The 26,415-nt window shown below is 43.3% G+C and overlaps 1 protein-coding gene across 22 annotated transcripts in view; it reads left to right on the forward strand.

Moving 5' to 3' along the window:
* The window catches only part of MAPK8IP3 (mitogen-activated protein kinase 8 interacting protein 3), a 132,092-nt gene that overhangs the window by 87,019 nt on the left and 18,658 nt on the right, over positions 1 to 26,415 (forward strand). For 7 of the 22 annotated variants that reach the window (XM_059716356.1, XM_059716364.1, XM_059716357.1 and 4 more), the window contains 12 exons: positions 4,434 to 4,445; positions 8,363 to 8,420; positions 9,362 to 9,514; positions 12,076 to 12,157; positions 16,422 to 16,573; positions 17,122 to 17,178; positions 17,675 to 17,845; positions 18,836 to 18,995; positions 19,854 to 19,949; positions 22,458 to 22,616; positions 24,035 to 24,200; positions 26,046 to 26,231. In XM_059716356.1, the coding sequence (XP_059572339.1) occupies positions 4,434 to 4,445; positions 8,363 to 8,420; positions 9,362 to 9,514; positions 12,076 to 12,157; positions 16,422 to 16,573; positions 17,122 to 17,178; positions 17,675 to 17,845; positions 18,836 to 18,995; positions 19,854 to 19,949; positions 22,458 to 22,616; positions 24,035 to 24,200; positions 26,046 to 26,231 (1,452 nt within the window). The remainder of the gene's footprint in view (positions 1 to 4,433; positions 4,446 to 8,362; positions 8,421 to 9,361; positions 9,515 to 12,075; positions 12,158 to 16,421; positions 16,574 to 17,121; positions 17,179 to 17,674; positions 17,846 to 18,835; positions 18,996 to 19,853; positions 19,950 to 22,457; positions 22,617 to 24,034; positions 24,201 to 26,045; positions 26,232 to 26,415) is intronic. The other 15 variants (XM_059716366.1, XM_019493017.2, XM_059716373.1 and 12 more) reach the window with 9 other exon arrangements.

Consider the following 26,415-nt stretch of genomic DNA (forward strand, 5'->3'; position numbering starts at 1 on the left):
ATGACAAAGGCTTATTGGTTGCATCCTAACTGGTGCTAAAAATAGTTTTCACCAGTGCACTTGTGGATGTAGATTCAACTGAGCCAGTTCCTATTCTTGTTGCAAAATTGCAGCAGGCCATTTCTGCAAAAATAAAATAAGATGTTTAAATCACTTTTGACTGGAATAGATAATAAGCCTTGCATTTAGACATTCTGAGACCTTTGAGGACATTTTGCTGCATAGTTGATCGTTTAGTACTACAGCACCTAACCACAGTAAAAGGGAGGAAAGGCTGGAGAAACAGCTTCAGCTTCTATTTCCTGCTTTTTTTAGCATGTGTATTGTCTTCAAACTTAAAGCTATATTATTATAAGTAATTGTGTGAAATTAACATATTTGGGACGTGAGAGATCCCAGAGTAAGCAAGACTCAAACTATCGTGGGGTTTCATTTGCACTGGCTGTTTGGTGAAAACTGAAAGTTAATCCCTTCCAAAGCCTGGTACTGATTCTACAACACTTGCAAGAGCTGCAGTTGAATCCATAGAAGCAAATCATGAAAATGCTGGCAGTTGTCAGGAGACTTGATGAATTGCTTGGTTACACTCCAATTCAGGATGGGACAAGAAGTTGGGAAAATTCCCTTGGTGAAAACAGCACCTCGTTAATGAGAGACTTGGTTTTCATTTCATGTGGCTGGAGGCAACACCTATGCAGATGCCTAAAATAGTTGTGTGTATCAGCTCTTATGGAAGAACAAGTCTGCTGATGTACAGAGCACAAATTCTGACTGTCTCAGGAGTGCCGTTGTTCATTGTTGTAGAAGATGTGACGCTGCTACTCAAAGTGAAGGAGCCATTAGTAAAAACTGTCCTTGGATGTTAGAGCTTCATCTCCCTGCTCAAGCATGTACTTTGGATAGTCACCTTGGCATAAACTGTTGGCTACAGTCTTCTTGGAAGAGTCGAACAACTGTGGTGATTGAGAATCTTGCTGTTGTCCATCTGTTGTATCCTTGTCCCCATGTGCTTCCTTTGTCCATGGGACTGCTTGGCCTTTTGTGTGGCAATTTGCAAGCAATCACAAGTATTTTCAGTGTGGATTGCTGCTTAGTATTTCTGGCTTTCTACTTGCCACCAAAACCTATGGGACAGTAGGAAATATGTATCGATTAGGAAAAGGCAAACTCAGCTTATGGATCATTCAGAACAGCACATTCCCCCTCACATCTTGTCAATGTAGAATTTTGATTCCCATTGATTAAGGTCTGAATCTCAGGCATTTCACTCTGATAATCAGTTTAATGCATCTCAGGTCGAGCACTCGGAATCAATTTGCAATTTTTGGCCTGTGGGGTTTTTTTTTGGTATTATTTGGAAGTATTGGTAAGTACAAGTAATCAACAAGTATGCTAGAGATGGGAGACTGGAGTGGCTTATACAGTGGTGATGCAGGAAGATCATAAGGCATGGGATTTCTACTTTATACTTTTTGATTGAGCCCTGAATTCTTAGTGAATCCAGGTCCAATTTATTTTTAATGTACCTTTGGAAACTTCTGTTAATATTAAGACTTGGTGAAGGTAATCAGATTTTTCTTTTCAGCAAATGTCCAGTTACCCAAAAGCCACAACAGCTAGCATTGTACAAGTTTTCTCCATACAACTCAGCACCTCAGTCCTGACCTATGATTGAAATTTAGAATAGACTTTGCTCTGTTTTATTTGGGGGGCATCCCTTGTGTGGAATATTTCAACTGTGATAAATAGCATGGTGGTTTTATTGATCAGCAACCACTTGAAATTATGTTTTGATAATCAAATTCCATTTCATTTGAGAGTTAAGTCAGTACTTAATTATTTCATCGATTTCATAGACATTAGGGCTGGAAGGGACCTCGGAAGATCATCGAGTCCAGCCCCCAGCCCAAAGGGCAGGAAGTCAGCTGGGGTCATAGGATCCCAGCAAGATAAGCATCCAGTTTCATCTTGAAGGTGTTCAATGAAGGCGCTTGAACGACCTCCGGTGGCAGGCTGTTCCAGACCTTGGGGGCTCGGACAGTAAAGAAATTCTTCCTTATGTCCAGCCTGAAAAGATCTTGTAGTAGTTTGTGACCATTCAACCTTGTCATCCCTTGGGGCGCTCTGGTGAACAAAATTATCCACACTTCTAGAGTAACCATCTAATGCATCAAGTCAGTTTGCTGCATGTACCTCTTCTACCTGGTTGAAACAATGTTAGCCACAAAACCATAACACCATCTTGTAATTGTTTGTTGTGCAGCATTCAATGTTCATGACTCTGGAAGAAAGGCTGTGAAAACTTTTCCATCATGAAATCGGTTTCATGGGCAAATTCTTCATAAACTACTTCTTTTCAAATCTTTACCAAAGACTGTGTTTTCTTTTTCTTCTTGTTGCTTACTGAAATGACCAAAAGGAAGATTTTTTAATCTCTGAGCCTCTTTTGCTTGGAACTGATGTTTCTATTTACTCCTCTTCAGTGAATTCAAAAACAGATATGTACCAGAATATCTCCTGGCTCCCCTGCACTTGAAGTGTTGTTATTTGGGACCAGCATGTTCACTTGCATTGTTTGTAGGTTGTTCTTTCTGTGAGTAGGTCTTGCAGTCAACTCTCACTGTAAGTGAGCATGGAGTTGCTCAGTTCTTCAGTTAGTAGGGAGACTACAGAAGCAGCAGCCTAATGTAAAGGATGAAACACTTAGAATATGCTCTACAAAAGGAAAACCCATTTTACAAAAGCACTGAGAGTCCAACTGCAAGGAAATCCCTTGGCTTCAGTACAGTAATTTAAATGACATACATAGTAGAAAATGTATAAACAAACATGCATGGGTGTGTGCACACCTCTCCCATTTGACTTGCTTAAAAAGTGCTACCCTATGCTATGTCAAATAAAATAGTGTTCCAAAGTAGATTCTTGTTTTACATTTCCCTGTCCTGAATGTCTATTCTTCCTATGGAAAGATTTACCCTTCCTATAGATCGAACAGGAGCATGGATATGCCACCAAGAAAGAATTCTGAAACTCTGCAAAAGCTTTTGTTTGTCCACCTTACATAGCCAGTTCAGTACATCATAGTACCAAGAAAGGCATTTTAAAGTGTGTCATCTCAAGCATCCTGGGATAGATTTTTTTGTTTTCTTTCAGTCGCCAACTTTTCACCAATTATGCGCCTGGACAATTTTCTGGCTCTGACTAGAGCAGCAGAACTGGTAGGGCTCATCTGTAACTGAAGAATGGATATAGTCTGCAGTTACAAAACTATAATAGTGATGGTAGACCATTTGGGTAGGGGAAGCTTTCCTGGATTTCCTAATAGGCTTAGGAAAATGGCATATCAGTTTCCTGAAAATACTGTCAAACTCATTTTCTTGTATCTAATTAATTATGATTTTTAGAAGGCCTTTGCTATAAATGCTTTCTCTTATGGACCAAAGGCTGATTATACATTTTTCCCCCTACCCACAGGTCCTAAAAATCCTGAGCATCACTGATAAAACTACAATCTGTAGAAGTAGTAGCATGATCTTCTTCCTGTTAAATCTTAAAAATCATATGAACGTTTTGTCCCATCAGTATCATTCCTCTTTTGTTCTGCTTGTTCACTTTTTAATCCTGTGTTCCTTTTGTACCTGTTCTGGAAATAGCCCTCCCCACTCACCCTCCTCTTGTTCTGACTGTCCTATAAGAATCTGGCACTGAAGGCTGAATGACAAAGGGATGATGGTTTGGGGCTATGGGAAGGAGCTTCCTTTCACTTCTAGGTGACGTGGCTGTATTTGCTTTGGAGGTTAAAACCTCCCTTCACATAAAAGGGGGTTTGTGATGAAGAGAGAAATTCAGCCACTTTTGCGGTAAGTTTTATGTAGTTCATTTGTCATCACAGCAGTTTAAACCAAACACAGTCTCAGTGTTGGGATACAAAGACTATATTAAACGCAACTGATTGTCTTTTCAAGTTGAGAGATCTTTCAAATGTGCCTGTTTTTACTATAAAATATGGTTGTTAAAAACAAATATATCATTCCTTGATGTGGGGCTGGAGGATGAGAGGGACATGGGAGCTAGCTTTTGTCCTGCAGTTTTAAATGGAACATGTCACAGGGAAACTGAAGTTCATCTAGTCTAGGAAGATGTGACCTCAAATTTTGGTCTGAAAAACTGAGGCTAGCTAAGCCATGTGGTTCCAGTTGCACTGCAGGTTATCTTTCCTCAATTTTTTTCTGTCCTGTATGTAGAATCATGCCATCTGCAGTCATGGCAGGTCCTGTCCTTACTATTTCATGCCTTTTGACATTGAAATGGCTGAGTCATTGTTAATTTTTTTTAAACAAAATTTTTATTTTGTTGTTTTCAGTCACTGATTGATCCTTTTTTCACTTCCTTTTTCCCCTGTCTCTCTGTGCTTCGCTGGACATGGCCCATAGGGGAGTTCTCAGGTGTGTATCTCTCCTCTGTTCAGTTTCCTTGTTTGCTTCTTTTTCTTTTCCTTGTTGAGTTTAGATTGAATGATGTGGTATACACATGTGATACTCCCCTACTGTTGTCCAATCACAGTTGGCTTTGCGGACTTTGTCCTGCCCTTTCCTTGTTTGGTTGCCTTGCACTGATAGGTCCCAACACAATAGGACATCTCTGCTTTATGCTTACATGCCTGCTACATTTTGGTAAACTTTTTTTTGTGGCTGTCTGCAGGTTCACTCTACTCTCTACATTGACTTGTCTCTTAAGGACCTTGGGGAAACCTTGCTGTGTCTTTCCCTTTACTCTGGGATGGAAAGTTCCTTTTTGTCAGAGAAGGAACCTTTTGTCAGGTTCTGTGCACCCCAAGTCCATTCCAGGTGTGCACAGAAATCTAGTTTAGGTTCTTCTCCTTCCCTTACATGAATGAAGTTTCGAGGAATCTGTCTGCTTATTCAACACCTGATATAGACTTGGGTAATGCATGTTTCCCCTCCTCCAGAACAGAAGCAAGGTAGTAGATTGCTTGTTTCTTCCTAGATGGATTAGAAAGTGGCAAATCTGCTTTTTATGGAAGGCTTGTTCTCTTGGCAGGATAGTTTGAAGATGGTATCTCTGTGCCTTCCTTTTATATTTTTGTGTGTGTGTAGAAGAGACTTGCCACCATAGAGTCCCACTCTGTCATCAGAAGAAGTTGCCAGGAGGCCTAAACATGCAGAATTTTCCCCTTTTCTTAAAATGCAGTTAAGTCCTGATCCAATTCCCATTTAAGCCAATAGGAGTTTTTCTCTTGACTTCAGTGCAAGTTGGATCAGGTCTTTGCCAGCTATCTCATGGCAGTTTTCTTATGCAGACATCAGTGTGTTGAAAGATAGTCCTGTGAACATAATCCTTTGAAATGCTGAGTATCTAGTTGACTTCAGTGAGAACTGAGGATATTCAGTATTTCTAAAGATTGGATCTGTGAGGTGCTGATTGAATTTTACAAAGTAAAGGGAGACCATTATGCATCTCCTTTTCCTTTAGTTCAGATTTTTTTTTATCATTCACCTATTCTAGACCAAATCCTAAGGTCTCTCCTTTGGAAAACCCTCACTGAAGTTAATGGGAATTTTCTTAGGCAAGAAAATAGATTTGGCTAGATGTACAAAGAGCAAGGACACCTCAGACATAACCTGTGATGTTTTCCTCCTTTTAGTTTTCTTCACCCCCTGTCTTTTCCTCACTCTATCCATACTGTCTGTTTAGTTACCTCTGTCCTAGTCATGGGAGGCCCAAAGATCGGAATAAATTAAGACAATGAAGTGGGAGGTGAAACAGAACCTTGCACTGAGCTTGTTCATAAATCTCAGGCTTAAATCCCCGTTAGGCCAGGCTTTAGGAGAACACAACAGATTTACTCCAACTAAGCATCACAGTATATGCAACCACATTGCACACATACCCATGCACACTAATGAGCTGCTCTGTTTGCTGTTTACAGACCGGTACTTAATGGCTGCTTTTTTTCTCTTCCTTTCTCCCCCCCACCTCTTCCCCAACTCGTTCTGTTTCCCCTTCCGTATGGGATGGCTCTCATAGTGCGGGATGATTTCTTTGGTAAGGCAAAGGCCACTTTTAAACATACTTCTTTTAAACTCCTCCTATCCACCTGACATCTCTCCATGTGTCTTGAGTTTCCTTGGTTTTGGTTTTTGTGGTGGTGGTGTCACCTCTTTGAGAAGCAGGAGAAAGTTGTTCCATTTCTGTGGTTTGGGGGATTCTCTTCTGTATCTGGGTATAGTAGATTATCCACTTTGATGCTTCACACTCTCTGTCTGGGATTAGCATGTAAAACATAGCTCTTCCCAGACTTTTCTTTCCTTTTGGTTGCATACTGGGAATAGATTTAAAAATTTTTCCCTTTATTTGCAACTTTCTTTATGTAGACAGGACTGTCCCACTATGAACATCTCAGTGTTCCCCTACATGGTGCACTTGGTTGAGGTGTTTCTCAGAAATGGCAACTCAGTTGCTGTGGGAACTTTCTTTTCATTTTTCTGTTCCCATAAACAGCCATTTGTATCATTCCTGGGTTAAAGCAACCCTTAGTTTCCATTATGCTAAAATGACATAAAATGATAGCTCTCAGGAAGATATCCCTGGCATTGTGGAGCTTCTTATTTGGCAATGACAGGCTTGCCCTCCACAATACAGTTCATTTCTGTATAGAAGATGTTATGTGTCATGGTACCAGTACAAAGAAACCAAAATGGAGGATGAATTAATCCAAAGGAGAGCCTAGAGATGAGCAGTCTGCCCACTGGGTGCCTGTAGACATGTGGGACATCTGCTCAGACACACTGTAATTACAGCATGTTGGAGCAGACTTGATTAATCAAGTCTGCTGGAGCATGCTAATTAGCACACTCCAGCAGCCTCAGTATCTTGTGTATTCAGTGTCCCCATACTTCAAAATGGTGGCAGGGGTGCTTTACCTAAACCTTGTCATACAAGCCATTTTGAAGCAGAGGACACTGAATATATGTGACACTACAGACACTTTAATTAAAGTGGCTCCCAAGAGCTGCTCTAATTAAGATGCCCCCTGTCCCCCCGGACCACATGTAGATGCCTATTATGTCCTCTGTTTCTGGAACATTGTTAGATACATATTTAACTTGATTTATTGCTAAAAACCTGTAGAATGAAGATGTAATTTATGATCAGTCATATGCTTCATGAGCTCTGAGCTCCGTGCATACCATATGTGTAGTTCCCACTAGCATATACCACGTGTAGTCATCTCTAAGAAAAAAGAAAGTTTTTTCTCTTTTTGTGTTCCCTCCCTCCTCCCACCACTAAAAAAATATTTTTAATTGGTTTGCATCCAGCTGAGAGTTTTTATCTGCTACTTCTTAGGTATTTGCAGTAACCCCTGACACAGCACCCAGATAACACGTTGCCTGAAACATCAAAGTGACTAATTTCCTGTCTATTGAGTTTTAAATATATATATATATATATATATATATATATATATATATATATATATATATTTAAATGCTGCTTCTTGTCCATTCTTGCTGGGAATTTGCTTTTGCCATCATAAACCCATCCCATCTAACTGTGGGAAGAGGATCTGTGTGTGGGAGAGTCGTAATCTGTTCTCATTTTGTGTGTCCTATCATGTTTTGCTAAATGCCATTGATTTCAAGTGTGTGTCATTCATTCTTTTACTATAAAAGTGAATTAAATGAAAAATTGGGTTTGTCTAATGAAAAATGTCAAACATTGCAGTTGGGTTTGTTCATTAACCTACTCACATGAATGTAAAAAGACCTGACTGATATGCTATTAAGTTTGGACCTTCAATGTTCTGACTATAATTTAAATTTAGAGACTTTCTTACTCTTGGTTTCAAGTCTGTACTTTGGACATATCTGTTAAGAAAAACAAAAATCTTATGATATCCAGTGATGGGTCATAGTTTGGAAAGCACTCTGCCTTGCTATAATTTCTGTGAAAACTAAGAATCCCTGAGCTTCTAGTTTCCTCTGTAGAAACTACTGTAAAGAACAGTTGCTGTGTCTGAGTGTTAGAGTAGAAGTCTTAGACTCAGCTTCCCCTAACCAACTTTAGAAGAGCTATTTCTTTTGCCCATCCCACTCAAGGAAGCTTGTGTACATTTGGTTAAGTGGCAAGGTCTGCATTAGTGTCCTTTATAGAAAAGGCACTTGGACATCTCTGCTGCTGTTAGTTCAGCATGAGGTATTCTGCTGTCTGCAGCAGGATGCATAGGTGTAGAACTATCTAATAAAATGTATTTCTCCTGCTAAGCGTGAGTCAATCAGCACATCAGGAGGGGTAATTTTTCTGAAGGTGCAAATAAAAAATGCCTGGCCTCTTTTTTCAGGAATGGGCAAAGAAGTGGGGAATCTGCTGTTGGAAAACTCTCAGCTTCTGGAGACCAAGTAAGAAACTTTCAAATTCTGAACTGCTTGTTTTTTAAACATCCTCTTATTTTGGAATAATTCCGGGCCAGAAGTTCTGCCTTGTTGGGGCTTGCTAATATCTGGTTTGACAAATTATTTATGATGGTGTTAGCTTGTGAAAGAGGTGTTGTGTATCTGAGAGACATTCCTGCCTGTTTCTTTTATGCAGATGCTTGATTGAACTCAGCACATCTGCTTATAGGGTCAAACCCTGCTTGAAGTCCATGGCAGGCTTTGCGTTAACTTCAGCGTGAGCTGAATCTGACTCACAAGCGGCATAAGGGATTTTCAAGATATCATTTGTGAAGGCTTAGTTGCAAGATTTACCTTTTGCAATGGGAAAGTGTGTCTCACTAATCTCTTAGAATGTTTTGAATGTGTGGATAGAATAGTGGATAAAAGCAAATCTGTTGATCTAATTGATTTGAACTTTAAAAAGTCTGTGACAAGGTCCTGTAAAAAGGCCGTTAAAGAAGTCAAAAAGTCATAGGATGAATGGAAAAATACTGTCATGGATCAAAAACTGTTGAACTCATTGTCCCAGGAAGTTACTTAAGCTAAGAATTTTGGCTATCAAAAATATTTGAGCTATCAGAATTTACTGATTAAAAAAAATTGTGGCATGGTATTGGGCTTCATTCTTCAGGTGTTAAACCAATATCTATTAGAGATTACAATTAGACTTATTGAGTGTCTATACACGTGCTGGGGGGGAGGAGGACACATTAATTAGAGCAGCTTTCAGAGGCTCTGAGAACCGCCACCCCCCCCACCCCCCCCAATCACTATATTTAATTATTTTCCCCCGAAGCTCTTACTTAGCACCTCCTTGCCGCTGGGTGGCTGTTGTCTCAGCTTTCTATTGCAGATAGTTGCTGTGCTATGTGCATCTCAGTTTACTGTTCCTTTCACTTTTTAAGAAATGCTTTGAATGTTGTGAAGAATGATTTGATCGCCAAGGTGGACCAGCTGTCTGGAGAGCAGGAAGTGCTGAAGGGGGAGCTTGAAGCAACAAAGCAAGCCAAAGCAAAGATGGAGAACAGAGTCAAGGAACTAGAAGAGGAACTTAAGAGGTGAGAGCCATGCTCAATGCCCCAAACAGCTTCCCAACTTGAGACTGATTCAAAGAAACACCACAGAAAACTCACTTATACAGTTTATCTGTCAGTTTAATTATTTTCCCTCATGGGGTTTAGTATTGCAATTCAAAGACACTTGGTAGACAATTTGAAAGGAAAAATTCAGGTAGCTTAGATATAAGTAAGTACATTCTTTCAAACATTGAGTTTAAATGTTTCCTTGAGTTTTTAAAAATAAGAAAATATTTTGTCAGGATTTTAACATTCCCCATCAGTGATTGTAACCAAGCCTCCTTGAACTCCATGCAAGTGCATGAGAGCCAGGGTATGGAAATGGCTTGTTACATGCTCATACACTGGACCACCACTTCCTTAAGTCTGTGGTCTTTTTCTTCAGAATTTCAGTTTTCACTTTCTTGAAAGAAAGTGAGTCTGTAGAGGTTACAGGTCAGCTTTCTGAAGTTCTCACAACTATGTGCAACCAGTGTGCATAGTTCTGGTTTCCACATCTCAAAAGGGATGTAGCAGAATTAGAAAAAGGTACATAGAAGGGCAACCAAGATGATCAGGGTAATGAAGCAGCTGCCATGCCAGGAGAGAGTAAAAAGGCTAGAACTCTTCAGTTTGGAAAAGAGAAGGTTGCAGGGGGATATAATAGAGGTTTATAAAATCATGAGGGGGATGGACAGAGTGAATAGTGAACTGTTATTTACCCAGTCACAGAATACTAGAACTTGGGACACCCACTGAAATTAGCAGGAGACAGGTTTTCAACTAACAAGTGAAAATACTTTTTTTATGTAGTGCACAGTTAACTTACAGAACTCACCACCACAGGAGGTGGTGGAGGCAGAGTATAGCCAGATTCAGAAAGGGACCAGACAAATTCAGGGCTGATAGATCTATTACTGGTTACTAAATAGAATGTCCAGGGATGTATCCTCTGGCACCTTCTAAACCAGTAATGGTGGATGCCAGGGAGGGTATGACAGGAGATAGATCACTCTAGATATACCCTGTTCATATGCTGTCCCTCTTAAGCATCCAGAGGTTGGACTGGCTGATCGTGTATTGGTGTTTAATTGTGAAGTGCTGCTGTTTCTTTAATAATCAGTCAAATAGAAGGCTTGGGGTTGGGGGGTTTTTTGGTAATAGCTGCATTTTTTTTTTGCTCTAGATTGTCTCTCTGTAAAATAGAAACTGGCTGTCCCAGTGCTGTGGGGCAGGAATGGTTGATATCTTTGCAATTCTGGGCTGAAAGTAACATCTGAGCCCTTTCAAATATCAGAGATTGAAGAGAAGTGGGGGTCTCACTGGTGCAGTTGGAGAGAAAAATGTGCTCTCCATAACCTGAAACTATAGTAGGCCTATTTCTTTACTACCATATCAGTGTTGTTAATGTGGGATAATAGTGTTAGCATCCACCCTTAGACATATATGTGCTATGAATTTTAAGAGGCTACTTTTTCTTAAGCTAACCCAGGGTGGTAGCTCAGGTTATGTGTCCTATTTAATGGTTTCATAATGGGTGGGTAGGTAAATCCCGAGACTGTATTGTGACGAATATGGATATGAATATGAGGATATGAATTGGTTACCAAATACAGAATTTAGATTTGTTAGTATTTAGTATTGTTAGTGTTATATGTATGTATGTCTGTTCATGCACACACTTCTGCACACACATACACTATTTGTTAGTATTTGGTATATATTGTTATAATGCAGGGGTGTTACATTTGCTTCTCCTCTGGGGCCGGACTTAGGATGTGGGCCTTCACACAGGCTAGATCCAGAAGTAGCAGCGGCAGTCATTGGGGTTAACGCAGCTATTGCCTGTCCTCTATTGCTGACATATGTCCCTGTTGGGACAATACATTTTTTTCCATACCTTGCTATGGCCCTTTAGATTATTAAAACTGACTTTATCTAAAGAACTCAAATGCAGTTTGCTTTATGCTGGGTTTTTGCTTTTCTTTTGTCACTTAAGAGGTACAATGAAAGTTGATTGGTTTCAACATTATTTTGGTCAGTTTTCCTTTCTGCAACTTATGCCCAATACTTCAGTGTTGAGGCCAATACTTCAGTATAACTTCTGCAAAGCTAGCAGAGCAACATCTTAAAGTGTGATGTAGCCTTGAACTATAAAATGAAAATGTACGTTATTTTATCAAGCTTTTTTGAACTAGCTCCTAAATTCTGAGTCTAAACTGCTAGACATCATCCCTTTGACATGTGTGCATTGTGTGACATGTTCACAAAGTGCAATGAAGGAATGTCCCAGTTGTACAAAGCCAAATAAGTACCTCTCTCTACTGTTCATTTTCAGTGGATTTCAGCAATACTTCAGCAATATTTGCAGAGTAAGGTATTCATCAACTTGAGTAGGAACTTCAGAAGGCCCATGGGGGCTTGGACATATTGCTCACAGTTTCAAAGTGGTGAAAATATGATGTACTTCTTTACACCTTCTTTTCTGTGTAGGTCTTTCAGACCAGCAACAGGTGCCAGCATGTTACTTGTTGGTTTGTTTAATTTCTTCTTCTGCCTTCTAGGGTGAAATCTGAAGTTATCGTTGCCCGACGAGAACCCAAAGAAGAGGTGGAGGATGTAAGCAGCTATCTCTGTACAGAATTGGTATATTACATTATTCAAATGCCTGTGGGGAGGGGGGTTATATTCTATTTCTATACTATGTTGTTTGAATGATAACTCTAAGTCCCTGAGACACTCTGCCCTTGGTGATGATGATGACGAGGACAAACCTGACTGACTGCAAGTCCTTCCTGTTGAATGTTGCTAACAGTCAGCCTCCAGCATGTGATTTCTTATGTAGTTGCTTCTTCATGTCAAATCACAACCTGGCAGGGGGCATCACTTCTCAGTGACTAAGCACATCATACCTTTGGTGCACCAGCTGCTTGAGGAGGTGGTTTCAAACATCACTACTCAGTGTGTGCTTGTTGCATCTATTTTTATCCCTCTACTTGGATTGTAATCAAACCGGGCAATCTGGGCTGCTCCTTTCAGTTAAACTCCATTATAATGAGGCTTATCCAGATGAACTTGTCTGAGGTTGGTCATAACATTGTAGCTTGAAAGATTTCTATGCAGTGAGCATTGCACAGATCTGAAAACTCCAGGCAGTTCCACAGCAAGAACTGCTTCAATTTGGATAGCTTTGTCTGCTCCAGTGGGGGACGACCTTTTTGGCAGGCAGGCCTAACAGGTTAGTGTTGCACCCTCCCCAAGTACCACTCCAATCCCTTTCCTCTGTCTGATCTACAGCTCTGGGTGCGGAGCACAGGGCAGGAAGCAGAAAGCTATCTGTGGCTCTGCTTTCAGCTCCCTCCCCTGTGCTTTCTGCCCCATCTCATGCTGTGCTTTCTGCCCTATCTGCTACTGTGCTTCTTGTCCCCTCCCTGATATGCTGTATGCCACACACAGAGATTGCTCATGACACTTTGCCACAGGTTGGCCATCCCTGGTGTATTCCCAGATTTTGAGATGGAGAACTTTTTTACACTGTTTCTCTTATAAATTCTTTGAACTTTACAGTGCTGCCTGCTAGGGCTGTGTGAAGCTTTGGTAGCCGATTCGATTTGGAGGAGATTCAGCCCAGTTCAGGGACCAAATCTCTGAATCAAATCAGGAGACCAATTAAAAGCTCCGAATCAATTCGAAGCATCCAAATCAATTCGGAAAAGATTCGGCAGTTCAGCCATAGACTAAACAGGCAGCTGACAAGTCTGTTGGGGTTGGGGAAGGGGAGAAGGAAAGGGGCATGGGGGAGGGAGGGATTGAGGCTGAGGCTGGGACAAGCTGCCTAGCTGGGGCAGGGGGGCCACAGGATGTGGGCTCAGCAGCACTCGGAGCAGGGGCTATGCCCTGCTGCTGCTTGCCCAGCTGGAGAGGAGAGGTGGGCAGAATGCAGGTGTAGCTCTCTCTGGGTGGAAGGGGGCAACTGGCAGCAGGGCAGAGACCCTGTTCCCAGTGCTGCCACGCCTGCATCCCATGCCCTGCCATGCTGGCTGGCAAGCAATGGCAGCACAGAATCCCCGCTCTCAGCGCTGATGTGGGCACAGAACAGCTGGGAGCAGGGGCTCTGTGCTGCCGCTGCTTGCCAGCCAGTGTGGCAGGGCATGGGATGTGAGTGCAGCAGTGCTGGGAACAGGGGCTCTGCCCTGCTGCCACTTGCACCCTTCCAGCCGGAGTGAGCTGTGCCCGCATCCCACCCCCCCCCCCCCATGTCTCCTGACCCAGGCAAGCATCAGCAGGGCAGAGCCCCTGCTTCAAGCGCTGCCGCGCCTGTATCCCATGCCCCCCCTACTCCCCTCCCTGAATAACACGTCCCCCCGCCCTGGCTGAGCAGCTTGTCCCAGCCCCAGTCCCTCCCTCCCCCACATCCCTTTCCTCCCTCAACCCCAACAGACTTACCAGCTGGAGGCAGCTGCCTTTTTAGTCTATGGCCGAATCTCCGAAGTGGCACCAAATCTTTCGGGTCTGATTTGGCCAAATTAAACTGGGACAGTGATTCAAATCACTGAATTGAATCACTGTCCTCTGAATCGGCTGAATCTGAAGCAAATACTTGCCACTTCGCACAGGGCTACTGCCATTGCAGGATACCAGACAAAGGGAGACAAATGAAAACTAGAGGTGCACCGATACATTGGTCTGATATTGGATCGGTACCGATATGAAGAAAATTTTCTATGTTGGATATTGGCCCAATGGGGCCAATAATTTGGCCAATAAATGCCTGTGCTGCACACAGCCGCACCACAGGATGGAGCAGAGCTGACCGTGTGGAGAGCTGCCTCCAGCTGGTAAGTCGGAAGAGGAGGGGGGAGAGAAGGAGTGTGGGGGGCAGATCAGTGCCCCCAGCGGTGAGGGAGGGGGCAGGGGCAGGCGTGGGAGGGAGGGTGGGGTGTGGAAGGGAGGTGCAGCCTCATGGGGTGGAGGTGGCTCCCACTACTGCTTGCACTGCGGTGGGGGGCAGGGGCATTTGCCCCCCAGATCTCCGTGGCACAGGGCGGGCAGCAGCTGCGGAGTGGAGCTGGAGCCGGTGCTGCACAGGGCTTTTCTTGCTGGGGGCTGGGCTCGGAGCGGCCTCTAGCAGTGCTGGGAGGAGGCTGCAGCCACCCCATATTTCGCCGCAGCTCCATTCCCAGCTCTGTGCCACCGCAGCTTTTCCCAGCGCTTGGGGGGATGCGGAGTGTTCAGTCGTGGCTGAGCTGGGCAGCGAATGGCGTTGCGGGGCTGGGAGCTGAGTTGCGGTGAAATTTGGGGTGGCTACAGCCTCTTCCCAGCATCACCGGAGCCTGCTCTGAGCCCAGCCCCTCAAGAAAATCCCCGTGCAGTGCTGGCTCTGGCTCCACTTCACAGCTGCCATCCACCCCGTGCTGTTCCGTGCAGATCTGGGGGCACACGCCTCTCTGCCTTCCCAGGGTGCAAGCAGCAGCAGGATCCACCCCCACCCTACAAGCCACTCCTCCCTCCCACACCCCAACTAGGCAGCTCCTGGCCCTTCCCCTCCTTCACCATGCGGGGCATTGATCTGCCCCCCACGCCTCTTCCCTCCTCCCTCCCCTTCCACCACATCGGACTTACCACATGGAGGCAGCTGAATCAGATATCAGATTGGTATTGGCAGATATGCCTCCTTAAACCTCGGCTATTGGTATCAGCCCCCAAAATCTTTATCGGTGCACCCCTAAGGAAAACTTCATTCCAGGGACTCCATTGTGGTTTGGTCCTAGGATCCAGAGCTTTAGGCTTTTCAACAAAGTGAGTCAAAAAGGAAATGAGCCAGAGAATGTTAGAAGAGAAATGCCACCTGGAAATGTCACCTCTAGCATGACAGGAAATCTGATCTATGTCCTTTCCTACACTGTCATACAGATAGGACATATTGTTATTACTTTGTGGGAAACAAGGAAACTAATCCCTGGTGTAATTCCATTGATTTAACTGGAGTGATACAAAGGTTTAATTTAGCTTGTAGATTACTGAGATCAGTAAAATTACTGGGAATTGGAATGGAGGAACTAGCCAGCTCAAGACCCACTTCTGTGACCTTCAGGACACCTCATCTAAGGGATTTTCATAGGGCAGGAAATACTGCTGAGCCTCAAGACAACTCTCTGGGTGCCTCATGAGTTTCCAAAATGCAGTTTTGTATGCATGCATTTTGCATTTCCAGTGCTTCCTTGTTTCTAATTTCACAGGTAACTACAAAGAAAATTGGATGTTAGGCTTTGAGGGCTGAAGCACTAGAAGCCATTAATATATTTCAGCCTATTAAAAACCTAGTGTCAGGGAGTTTTTTGAGCATACATTCCACATGCTCTATGCGTAGTAAACCATGCAGATTGTTCTACCCTGCCCTTACAAATGCCTTTAACTCCCTGTCCCTGATAGATCCTTTTAACACATGATTCTGTGTGTGTCCACCCTGATATGCAGGTTATTAGCACTGATTAGTTGGGAAATTAACTGCACAAGGGAATTTCAAACATCCTTTTATGCATGCTGCCCAGTGGTTAGTGGGAGGAACCTCCCCCTTGGAATCCTCCCCAGGGAATCAGCCAGACTGAGAGTGGGCAGGTGAGTTCAGTGATGCCAGGTCACTAGAGGAAGGCCATTCTGTCATTCCCCCTATCTCACTGTTTTATATGCTTAGTGAAAACTAACAGTGCCTCCCACCTACTCCTTCCTAGGTGACAGATGCTGTTACATGGTGCTTAGTGCTTCTTGGGACTAGAACTGCTGCCAGAATTAGAGCTTTGGGTAGTGGGAGGGATTAAGCAGGACAGGAAGAAAACTAACAAATGGGTGTCTAGTTTCCTGACTTCCCCTGTACTAACATCCATCCCCTTCCATCTCTTGTTGGCTGAAGCAGTGCTCCTCCCCCCTGCAGGACAACATTCCTATAGCCCAACGTCGCCGCTTCACCCGTGTGGAGATGGCCCGTGTCCTGATGGAACGCAACCAATACAAAGAGAGGCTGATGGAGTTACAGGAGGCTGTCAGGTGGACAGAAATGATCAGGTGAGGTCTGAAGTTCCTGAACAACAGCATTTTGGAGCATGTTTGCTGGTGTCTTGCCTTATGATGTGTGGAGCCCAGTTAAAGGAACTAGGCTGTAAGTTGTAGAAAATTCTTAGAACTGTAGCTGCTTGTCTCCTGATCCTTAACATCTTCTCTCCTGGTGCTGTACCTTGGAGGAATCATGGGGAAAAAATAGCCTCTGATTAATGAATCTCTCCATGGCTGCAGCTGAAACATGAAATAACATTTGAGCCCCTAATCGCTATTGTAGGATTGTGACATGGGTACTGTTGATTGGAATTAGTATCACTTTGAATTGACAGCATTTCAGGTGTCCTGTCATCACTGGTGATGAGTGTTTGTAAACTTCTTTAGTTCTTGTTTTCTTTTGACCCATGCTGCTGAAATGAATTCTTAATTAGAATCCAAGCTGTGCAACTGTTCTCTCTTTAGAAACATCCAATCAGATGGCATAAAATTGGATAAAAGAAAAAACCTTTCCTTTGTATGATGCCGAAATTAACAAGTTTTATAATGTTTGTCCTCAGAGCTTCCCGGGAGCATCCGTCTGTCCAGGAGAAGAAGAAATCTACCATTTGGCAATTGTAAGTTACTTGATGATCAGTGTAGATTAAAATGGAGGGAAATGGTGCTATTGCCATTGTCATTTTAAATGCCAGTCTGATGGACTCTGCCACTGGTAGTAAGCGGAGATGGAGCAAAAATGGAATTTCATTGGTCCATGTAAAATGGAAATTCTGGTGTGAACTGCACATGGTTTTGATTTTACAAAGCCAGTGGAGACTAAAAACATCTGAGAGCAGGTAGATAAAATGGACACACACATGCATTCACAATCAATTTATAGTCAAGCCATTGCTCACAAGATATCTGATTCAGTCAGGATTGCCTCCGCTGGTGAAACTGAACTTGAAAATTCTCCCATCTCTAGAGCTAAGAGCAGGTGCACTCAATCCTGGACAGTTCCATTAAAGGCCTGGAGCACCTCTTCTGGCTTGTTCTTTCCCTGGGCTTGTTTTGAACTTTTGTTGTCTTTCTGCTCTTCTCTTTTCATATCTCTCTATTTCTTACCATCCCCAGCTTCAGCCGCCTGTTCAGCTCTTCATCCAGTCCCCCACCTGCGAAGAGGACTTACCCATCAGTGAACATCCATTATAAGTCTCCAACAGCAGCTGGGTTTAGTCAGCGTCGCAGCCACACCATGTGCCAGATTTCCTCTGGGAGCCGTACCCTTGAGTTCTTCCCTGAAGAGTGAGTCACCTGCTATGCACAAAGCCTGAATCTGCTGCTGTTCAGCCACACAGAAATAATTTTTTTTTTAAATGGTCTTTTTTTCAGCAGACAGTAGCTTAAATGTGTCAAACAGAATCAATTCCATGAAATAATTGTTCTTCTGCCTGTTTTTCTTTTTTGTTAAGGAAGACATATATGTTGAGGAGCATTTTTGTTTTTTGTTTTGTCTCTTTTTTTGCTAATATTGTTTGTACGTGATAAAAAGCATGTTGAGAGTTAATAGTGTTGTTCAAATAACCTTTGTTAATTGTAAAATATGGCTTAATAGCCCCAGGGTAAGAGTAACCAGAGTCACTCCATCAGTCACTGAAATTTCTCCAGATTTATGCTAGTTCAGGTCATAGTTTGGGCCTTTGCAAACACAATAGTGTGCTGGTTTAAGGGAGACCTGTACAGGGGGAGACTGGCAAAATTGCCACCCTGAGATTCATAGTATCAAGGGTGGTGATGTACTTGGCTTCTCAGATATGGAGATGCATCCCCTTGCTGTTGTTCCCTTCTGCAGTTTCAGATTAGGTAGCTAATCTTCTCAGCAAGCAAATCCAGAAGACATTACGCTGGTGAGACCAATAAACAGTTGATTGGAAGGAAAGAGGGAAGGATTTGGAATGCCTTTATGCTAAAGTTGTGGGGTCAGTAAAAATGCAGGAGCTGCCCACCCAGATAATCCTTTGGTCTCCTAGGAACATTCTCCTAGACAGTTGATCCTCCTTCTCTGAAGAACTGCAGGAATGTTCCCAAGGAGATGACAAGGGCTCACCATGCTACAACAGATGGGATGGAAGGAAGCTAGACTTTAGGACTTTCCTGGGTTCAGTTCTCAACAGGATTTTTATCTCTAATTTCTTGCATCTCTTGTTTCTGGCTTTGTATTCTCTGACTTTTGACTAACTTTTCTTCTGCCTGTGCTTCTGCTCCTTGACCTTCTGCCTCTGTTTTTAACCATAGATTGAGAAGTAACACTGTTGCTTCTCTCCTCAGTGACTGTACATCATCCGCACGTCGCGAACAGAAACGCGAGCAGTACCGCCAGGTCCGGGAACATGTGCGGAATGATGATGGTCGCTTACAGGCATGTGGGTGGAGCCTTCCTGCCAAGTACAAGCAGGTAGGCACATTTGCAGAGGAGGAACAACAGGTGATCACAATGCCAAATGAAACCAGTGAAAACCACACTTTCCCATTGGTAAATACACTTTTTATTGGTTCAGTATGTGGATTGGAGGCACACAGAGATTTGTAGGCTGAAGTGAAATTCATCCATTGTAAATGTCTATTGAAGTGAAAAGAGGCAGTATTCTCTTACTTAGAAGTGTTTGGAAGGACTCAATCTGGAAGCAGAAATAATTCAACTTCCTCTTCTAAAGTCCATTATTTATTTATTTATTCAAATGAAAATAAAGAAAACCTCCCACACTCAGACTCCAAAACCTGCCAGTTATCAAGCAGTACCAATTGCAGATTAAAATGCAATCAGCTCCCCTTTCTACCCAGTAGCAACACAAGGTGAAATGCCCTCAGCAGAGCAGAACCATCTATACCATACCCTACCTACTTCTGGTCAAAGGTCAGCTGAAAGAAATGGGCTCTGCATCATGCCCTGAACGTGGGTGGATCTCCCGTGGTTGTTTCAGACTAGAGGGTTGTGTCTTGGGTTTCATGCCCTGTCAGCCGTGCCTTCATGTCATATCAAGGAGGACCTAGCATCACTGCCTCTGCTAACTGTAACTATGGCAATATGTAAAGGTGGAGAGAGGTGATCTTTCAGGTACTCTTATCCCAAGCAATTAGAGGTTCCATTCTGCATAAGAAGTGAGACAAAGTATATGCAGGCTTTGGCAGTGAGTAACTACAAGGCGTTTCTGAGGCTGATGCTTTCCATTGCACCTTGATGGCTGCATTTGTGTTCTTATAACCTAGCATATAATGATGTCACACTCTTCTCCTGTCTGTTCTTCTCCCACAGTTGAGTCCCAATGGTGGCCAGGAAGACACCCGAATGAAAAATGTCCCAGTTCCTGTGTACTGTCGCCCACTGGTAGAAAAGGACCCCACCATGAAGGTAAACACTTAGTTACATGTTTCTTCCTACCATTCTGATTACAAAAGGTCCAAACCATGTGTTGTTACCAAGATACATACAATTTTTATTCATTTAAATTTTTTGATGTGGCCAGCTGTTCAAAGTAACCCTTAATTCAGAAGACTCCTTCTCCTGCTTGCTTTTAAAAATGATTCATTTCTAATGTGTGTAGGAAAACAGCACATCTCTTTATAAGGGCATAATTCCCAGCTGATTCTGGTTGCCAAGAGACAGTCCTCTAGTTCAATTTTAGATCTTTTGCTTCTTTTCAAAAATGAATTACACAGTGCTAGCAATCACCTAAACTTCATAAAGCCCTTCTCACAAAGAAGCCTTTGAGTGTCATATAGTGAAATGATATAAAAAAATAAAGTGGGTAAGAACAACTTAAGGCTCATATAAATATATTTCTTCAGCCTTATTTTGCATGCAATCCCTAAGAGTTGCCAAAAATTAGCTGCTGTGTAAGCTGAAGGACGTCAGTGCAGTTGTGCCTGTTTTCACAAGGATTGAAAATGATCCGTCACCTGTGGAGTTGCATTTGGCAGTAGATGGCGTAACTTCAAGTCTGTGCAGGTGACAGGTTATCACCAAAGTTCTGTACTGTGATGATTACTCTGTCACTCAGACAGACTCTTCTCCCTACTCCTCTTGTTTGGAGTCTTATTGTTTAGATAGTATTGCCAGTTGATTTTGCAACTGCAACACAGCATTAAGTGGTAAAAGAACTCTCACATTGCCGCTGAGATTAGAAGAGTGGCAATGATCTCTCATCAGCGTTCGTGCTTGATACGTTTTCTCTTGAAGGTTTTGATGGATTTGGGTATATTATCCCACCCCTCACAACCTCATAAACAGTAATGGAAATTGTCTTTAGTGGAATGGGTTGTTTCTATTGCAGAGAAATAGACAACTCTGTTCAAGCCTGCAGGAAGCCTTGTTCTTAGGGGCCATTTTGGCATTTGTTTTGCATACATATTCTAAATAAGCAACAGAAGTATGCTTTGTCTACGTGTGTACTGTAGCATCAGGCTCTAAAAGCCTTGTTTCCAATTGTGGACTGTATTGCTGATTTTCTATGGCTGTTTAAGAGTTGTTATTAAAACAATTAATTAATTTTGTAGTGATTTCTATGTAAGCAGCCTTGTTTCAATATAATTTATTTGCACTCATTTTTTTTAAATTAATAAGTATAGGTAAGGTGGCTATTATTACCTGTAGATGTAATATCAGTATAGTAGGGAGCAAATCTTACTGCATTATTTTACAACTGAAACTAGTTGACATGTGAAGGTTGCTGGTTCAGAAACCACATTGTCAAAATGAGTTCATTGACGCAATCTCTAAGCTTGAAAGGAGATTTTCAAAAAATTCAGGCACATAATTGATTTGTACAAGCTGTTCTTGGTAATTGTGTGCTCAAATGCTCCTGTATAGGCATTTGTGTATTATATTACCTTATTTGCCTGTGAAATGGTGTTAATTGTGCATGCACGCTGTGTATGCAGTTGTAGACTTAGCCTGCTTGCAGATCTAGCCCTAAATGTTTATGTGAACTTATTAACTCCGATGCCCTGCTTCATGGGTAATCCTAGGAATATCGCTGTAGGGAAAGTACATTAGACTATAACTTTATAGGGAAAATGAACAGCCCTTATCTTTTTTACTTTCGAACCTGTATCTGGGTATGTTACTGAGAAGGAAATGTTGGCCAAACCACTTGGGAATGTCCCTTTCGTTCTCCTGTTTGAAATGCTGTGGATTGGGGTTTCCAACTTACTCTTCTGGAATTGCTAGAAATAGGTGGAAGGGACCTTGATTTATCATTTATTCGAAGTCTGAACTAATATCTACTGGTTTTGCTGAGGAAAGGAGATTACTGAGCAGTCCTGTCTGCTGATTCACTTTTCAGTTTCAATCCTCTCCCTGCGTCACTGATCACATGCCCCTGCAGTCAATGAACAGCCAAAGTATAGTAGAGTTTGTTTTGCCTTAATTCTGGTTACTCTGTCCGAAATCAATCTAGAGTGAGGTGGATGTCAAGGGTGGTTAGCAAATATGGAGCCTATCCTCTTTGACCCCCTGTTGATATTGGTTAGGGAAATCTTTCCTAATGCCCATCAGATAATAACAGCTGCCTCCTGCTTCTTCAGCTGAGAGCATTTGGGAGCACTTCCACTGCAGTGCTGTGGTCCTTTCACAAGCTCAATTTAATCTATCATCCAACTTATTCCCTTTTTTTTTGCTAAGTGTATCTGTTAAGTTGTCTTTATGGAGATGTAGTGATTTCTATTAGGCAATAGATTTAATCTTTCCTTTCTCATCCAAATCTAAGTGTGGCTTCTGCTAGAAGTTAACAGGTCTAGTTTTTCTCACATAAATACTGGCAACTGTTAGGTCTGTGTAGAGAATGTTCTGAAGAGCTACTTGAATCTTGTAAGATTTGACAATAATTAGCCTACTAAAATGCTTGCTTTGGTTGTTTAGTTGTGGTGTGCAGCAGGAGTCAATCTGACAGGGTGGAAGCCTTTTGAACAGGAGTCTGGGAATGGACAGAAGCTGGAACCTGGACGTGATCCCCTCACCTGTGATCGGGAAGTGGAAGGAGAAAACAAGAGTAACCACACATCTCCAGAAAAGAAAAAGGTCAGAAAAGGGAGCTTTGGATTTTGCTGTCTTTATATTTCTTAGACCTATCCCTCTTTGGCTCCCATCATTGTAGGATCTGAATTATGTTCTGACATGTCTTGACTCTGTCCGTGTAGTCTTTCCTTCTTTTAGCAGTGTTTTATGCAGCAAGGTTAATTAACAAGGGTTAATGCTATTCTCGGCTCAGTCAGTGTCTCCTGCGTGGTCTTGGATCTTGGATAACCTGGCCAAGCAGTCACCTTTTTCCCCACTGTCATGTGCTTGAAGATCCACAGATGTGAAATGCTTCATAAGAACACAATTATAATTTGATGATGATGATGCAGTATTTCATCATCCTTATATTGCATCTACATCTGTCATGACTGCATCACATTGGTGGCTCCCAGTCATCCTGCAATTGATTAATACACCCAGATCTTTCTCTTCCTCATTATTGCTTCTTTTGTAATACAGAAGCCTTGCTGTCCAGCTGTCAGAGAGGCACTCAGTAGAGGTACGCAACATAATGGCTCATTTCAGTCAGCTTTCCAATGGAGACATTTCAGTAGCTGTAAGGATGGGAGAGACTAGAACCAGTGATGACTCTGATTTTGTAATTTATAACAAGTGAAAGTGCAGCAGAGCTATAGGTTGCTCTGTAGTTGTAGCTCCTCTCTGTTCCCAGGTCTTATAAAAGTAGGATGTCTCAGATGCCCTGGGAATCAGAATAAGATGGTAATGAAGTGGTTTTCACTCTCCAGTCTCTCTGACTCCCAGTTATGTTGTGAGCTAAGAAGTGTGTTTATTGTGTAGTGGGCTATTAGACTCATTCCCTGCCCTGTTTTACTAGGCAAGAAACATTTTTCTGGAATGAGCTGTTGCTGCTTCTAAACGTCTTGTTCAGCTTCTTTTCACTGAGTGTAAACCTAGGGAGGCATTCAGCCCATTTTATTGCTGTTGGAATTCAGCCAGAGGGCACTCACGGCTGTTCTATGACAGTTGTATCTGGGGAGCTGTACTGGATCTTAATGACAGGTTGGTTATGGTAATAGGAGATAGAGCTTCTTGCTTGGGCTGACAGTTCAGGTGCAGCGTAGGTTGTCAGCCACTGTAAGTTGTTCCTGTCTGCTAGCTGTTAAGTGACCTAAATGAACGGAATTCCCAGTAGTATTAATTGGGAGATTCAGCAGAGAGACCAAGAATAATTTCCCCTTCTCTCAAATGGGTGATCTCTCTAGGCCTGGGTTGAAGATCCTGGGAGGAAGTGTGGGGCAAGCTTACATTTCTGTAGTTCATTTTTATGCATCTTCACTTACTAATGAAAAGCTTTTGCTCTCATTGGTCTGCTCATATGATAAATGTTGTCAGAACTTGGTTGACTAGCTGAAATCCAGGCAACACCAGTCCTTACCACACATTTTGCTCTCCTGCAGGCTAAGGAGTTGCATGAGATGGATGCCACATCCAGCCGAGTATGGATTCTCACGAGTACCCTGTCTACAAGTAAAGTAGTGATCATTGATGCCAATCAGCCAGGCACAGTGGTGGACCAGTTTACTGTTTGCAATGCCCATGTACTCTGCATTTCTAGCATCCCTGGTAAGTGCAGCCAAAGCCCCCCAAAGCACAGGGTCCAGGGCCCAGGGTGGTTGCCCCGATTCACCACTCCCTAGGGATGGCCTTGGTTGTTAACCAGTATTTTGCCTCCATGTAGGACCAGACTGTAGATGTTACTAATATTGATGAGTACTTGCACACACAGGTAGTTCCTTTGCTTTCCATAGAACTACTTATGTGAAAAAGGGCTCACCTGGCCTTGTTAGTGGAGACAGGCCAGGACACTCTCCATGGTCCTGGAATGGTGCCACAGTGTCTTTGTCAGGGTTAGGCAACCCCTGGCACACGTGCCAATTAGCAGCATGTGGGGACATTTTTCTTGGCACTCCTGGAGGTGTGCCAAGGAAAATGTTTATAATTTTTTTTTAAGTTGCTGCTCTGGGCTCTTCTGGAGCAGCAACAGCTCGCAGCACTGTGGCAGGGACTGGGGGCGGAGTCAGGAGAGCACAGGCAGGGACACAGGGACACTGCCTGCATTCTGCTGACCCTGCCCTCATGTCTGTGGTGGTGCATGGGGGAGCCTGCAAAACCAAAGGAGCCGCTGTGCACTCCACTGTCACCGATTTTGGCAGGTTCTCCACCCCCGCCCCACAACCTCTCGCTGCTGGCTCCTGATGTGTGCAAAGGCAAATACTGCAGTTTTCTGCTGATCAGCAACAAAAAGTGGGGCTGCCAGTGCCCTTGGCCAATCAGCAATGAGCGGTAAAAACAGTGCCATATTTTAACTGCAGTGTTTTCCTCCCTGCAGATCAGGAGTGAGGGTGAGCAGTGGGACCCCTCTGCCAATCAGGGAGGGAGGGGTGCACACAGGGAAACCTTCAAGATTAAAGGAGCTGCTGCACAGCCCACTTCCTCTGTTGATTTGGTAGTTCCCTAATCTGGGGTGGTGCTAGGGGAGCTTGGGGGGCTATAGCCACCCCAAAATTCATGCTAGCTTCCTTGTAGCCACCCCTCCCAGTGCTGCCTCTCCCCACCAGGCCCCTGATGCCTGCCCTGTACAGCTGAACCTACCCTGCTTCCACTCATCAGGGGGAACTCGTAGGGGGGGTACATGCCTCCTGTGGCCCCCCTAATTTCCGCCAAAGTTGCTGGCAGGGGCCCAAGCAGCTAGCACTACACTGCTGGCCAGGTCTGCGGCTGGTGCGGTGGCAAACAGCCTGAGCCCAGCCACCATGCCATGCAGGAAGCTTCCCCTGGTGCCGCCTCTGTACCTGCCTGCATTGTTCGCCCACATGCCTGCATTGCTGGTGGGGAAGGGGGCAGCCAGGATCTGGTGGGTGCTTCTTATCATTTCTTTCTTCTCTTTCCCTTCCCTCCTCTTTCTCTTTTCCTTTCTTTCCCTCCCCTCTCCCTCTATTTCTTTTTCTTTCTTTCTTTCTTTCTTTCTTTCTTTCTTTCTTTCTTTCTTTCTTTCTTTCTTTCTTTCTTTCTTTCCCTCTCTTCCCTCTTCTTTCGTTTTCTCTCTCACTATCCTCTTTTTCTTCACTCCTCTCTTTTTCTTTTTCTCTCATCACAATATGATTAGCAAAAAAGAATACAAAACAACAAAGGTAGTATATGAAATTTTATTTATTGTCAACAGGTTTCGAATTTTTAGAAAACCTGGTATTTACTGAAAGAAAAAATGATTATTAACTATATTAATATGCAGTGTGTTCCTGCCACGTACCCCCAACCCCCGTTTTCTTTTTCTGGCATGCCGGCACTCCGGCACCTTACAGGGTAGACATTGCAGGTTTTTCAGCACTCCAGTCAAAAACGTTCCCTACCTCTGGTCTAAATTGATAGTGCGACATACTTATAGGAGAATCTCTTGTTTTGCCTTAGCGGCCAGTGACAGTGACTACCCCCCAGGCGAGATCTTTCTGGAGGGTGATGTGAATCCAGAAGAGTCATCTGGAACTGATGGCGTCCTTGCGGGAATCACTCTGGTGGGTTGTGCAACCCGGTGCAACGTGCCACGCAGCAACTGTTCTTCCCGGGGTGACACACCTGTGCTGGATAAGGGACAAAGTAAGTCTTGGAACCCCAAAGCTCATGACAAGCTGCCTATTAATAAGGCATGCATGTTATTCCCCTTTTTGGGCTGAAGACCTCAGGAAAACCCAAGATGTCTGTTAGTCTGTTGTAGGTCCAAAAGAACCTTGGCTATCCCCTTTGCTTACACTGATCTAGGTTGTTCTCGTCCTCTTCATTG

The sequence above is a fragment of the Alligator mississippiensis genome, chromosome 13 (assembly GCF_030867095.1).
Source record: "Alligator mississippiensis isolate rAllMis1 chromosome 13, rAllMis1, whole genome shotgun sequence".
NCBI lineage: Eukaryota > Metazoa > Chordata > Crocodylia > Alligatoridae > Alligator > Alligator mississippiensis.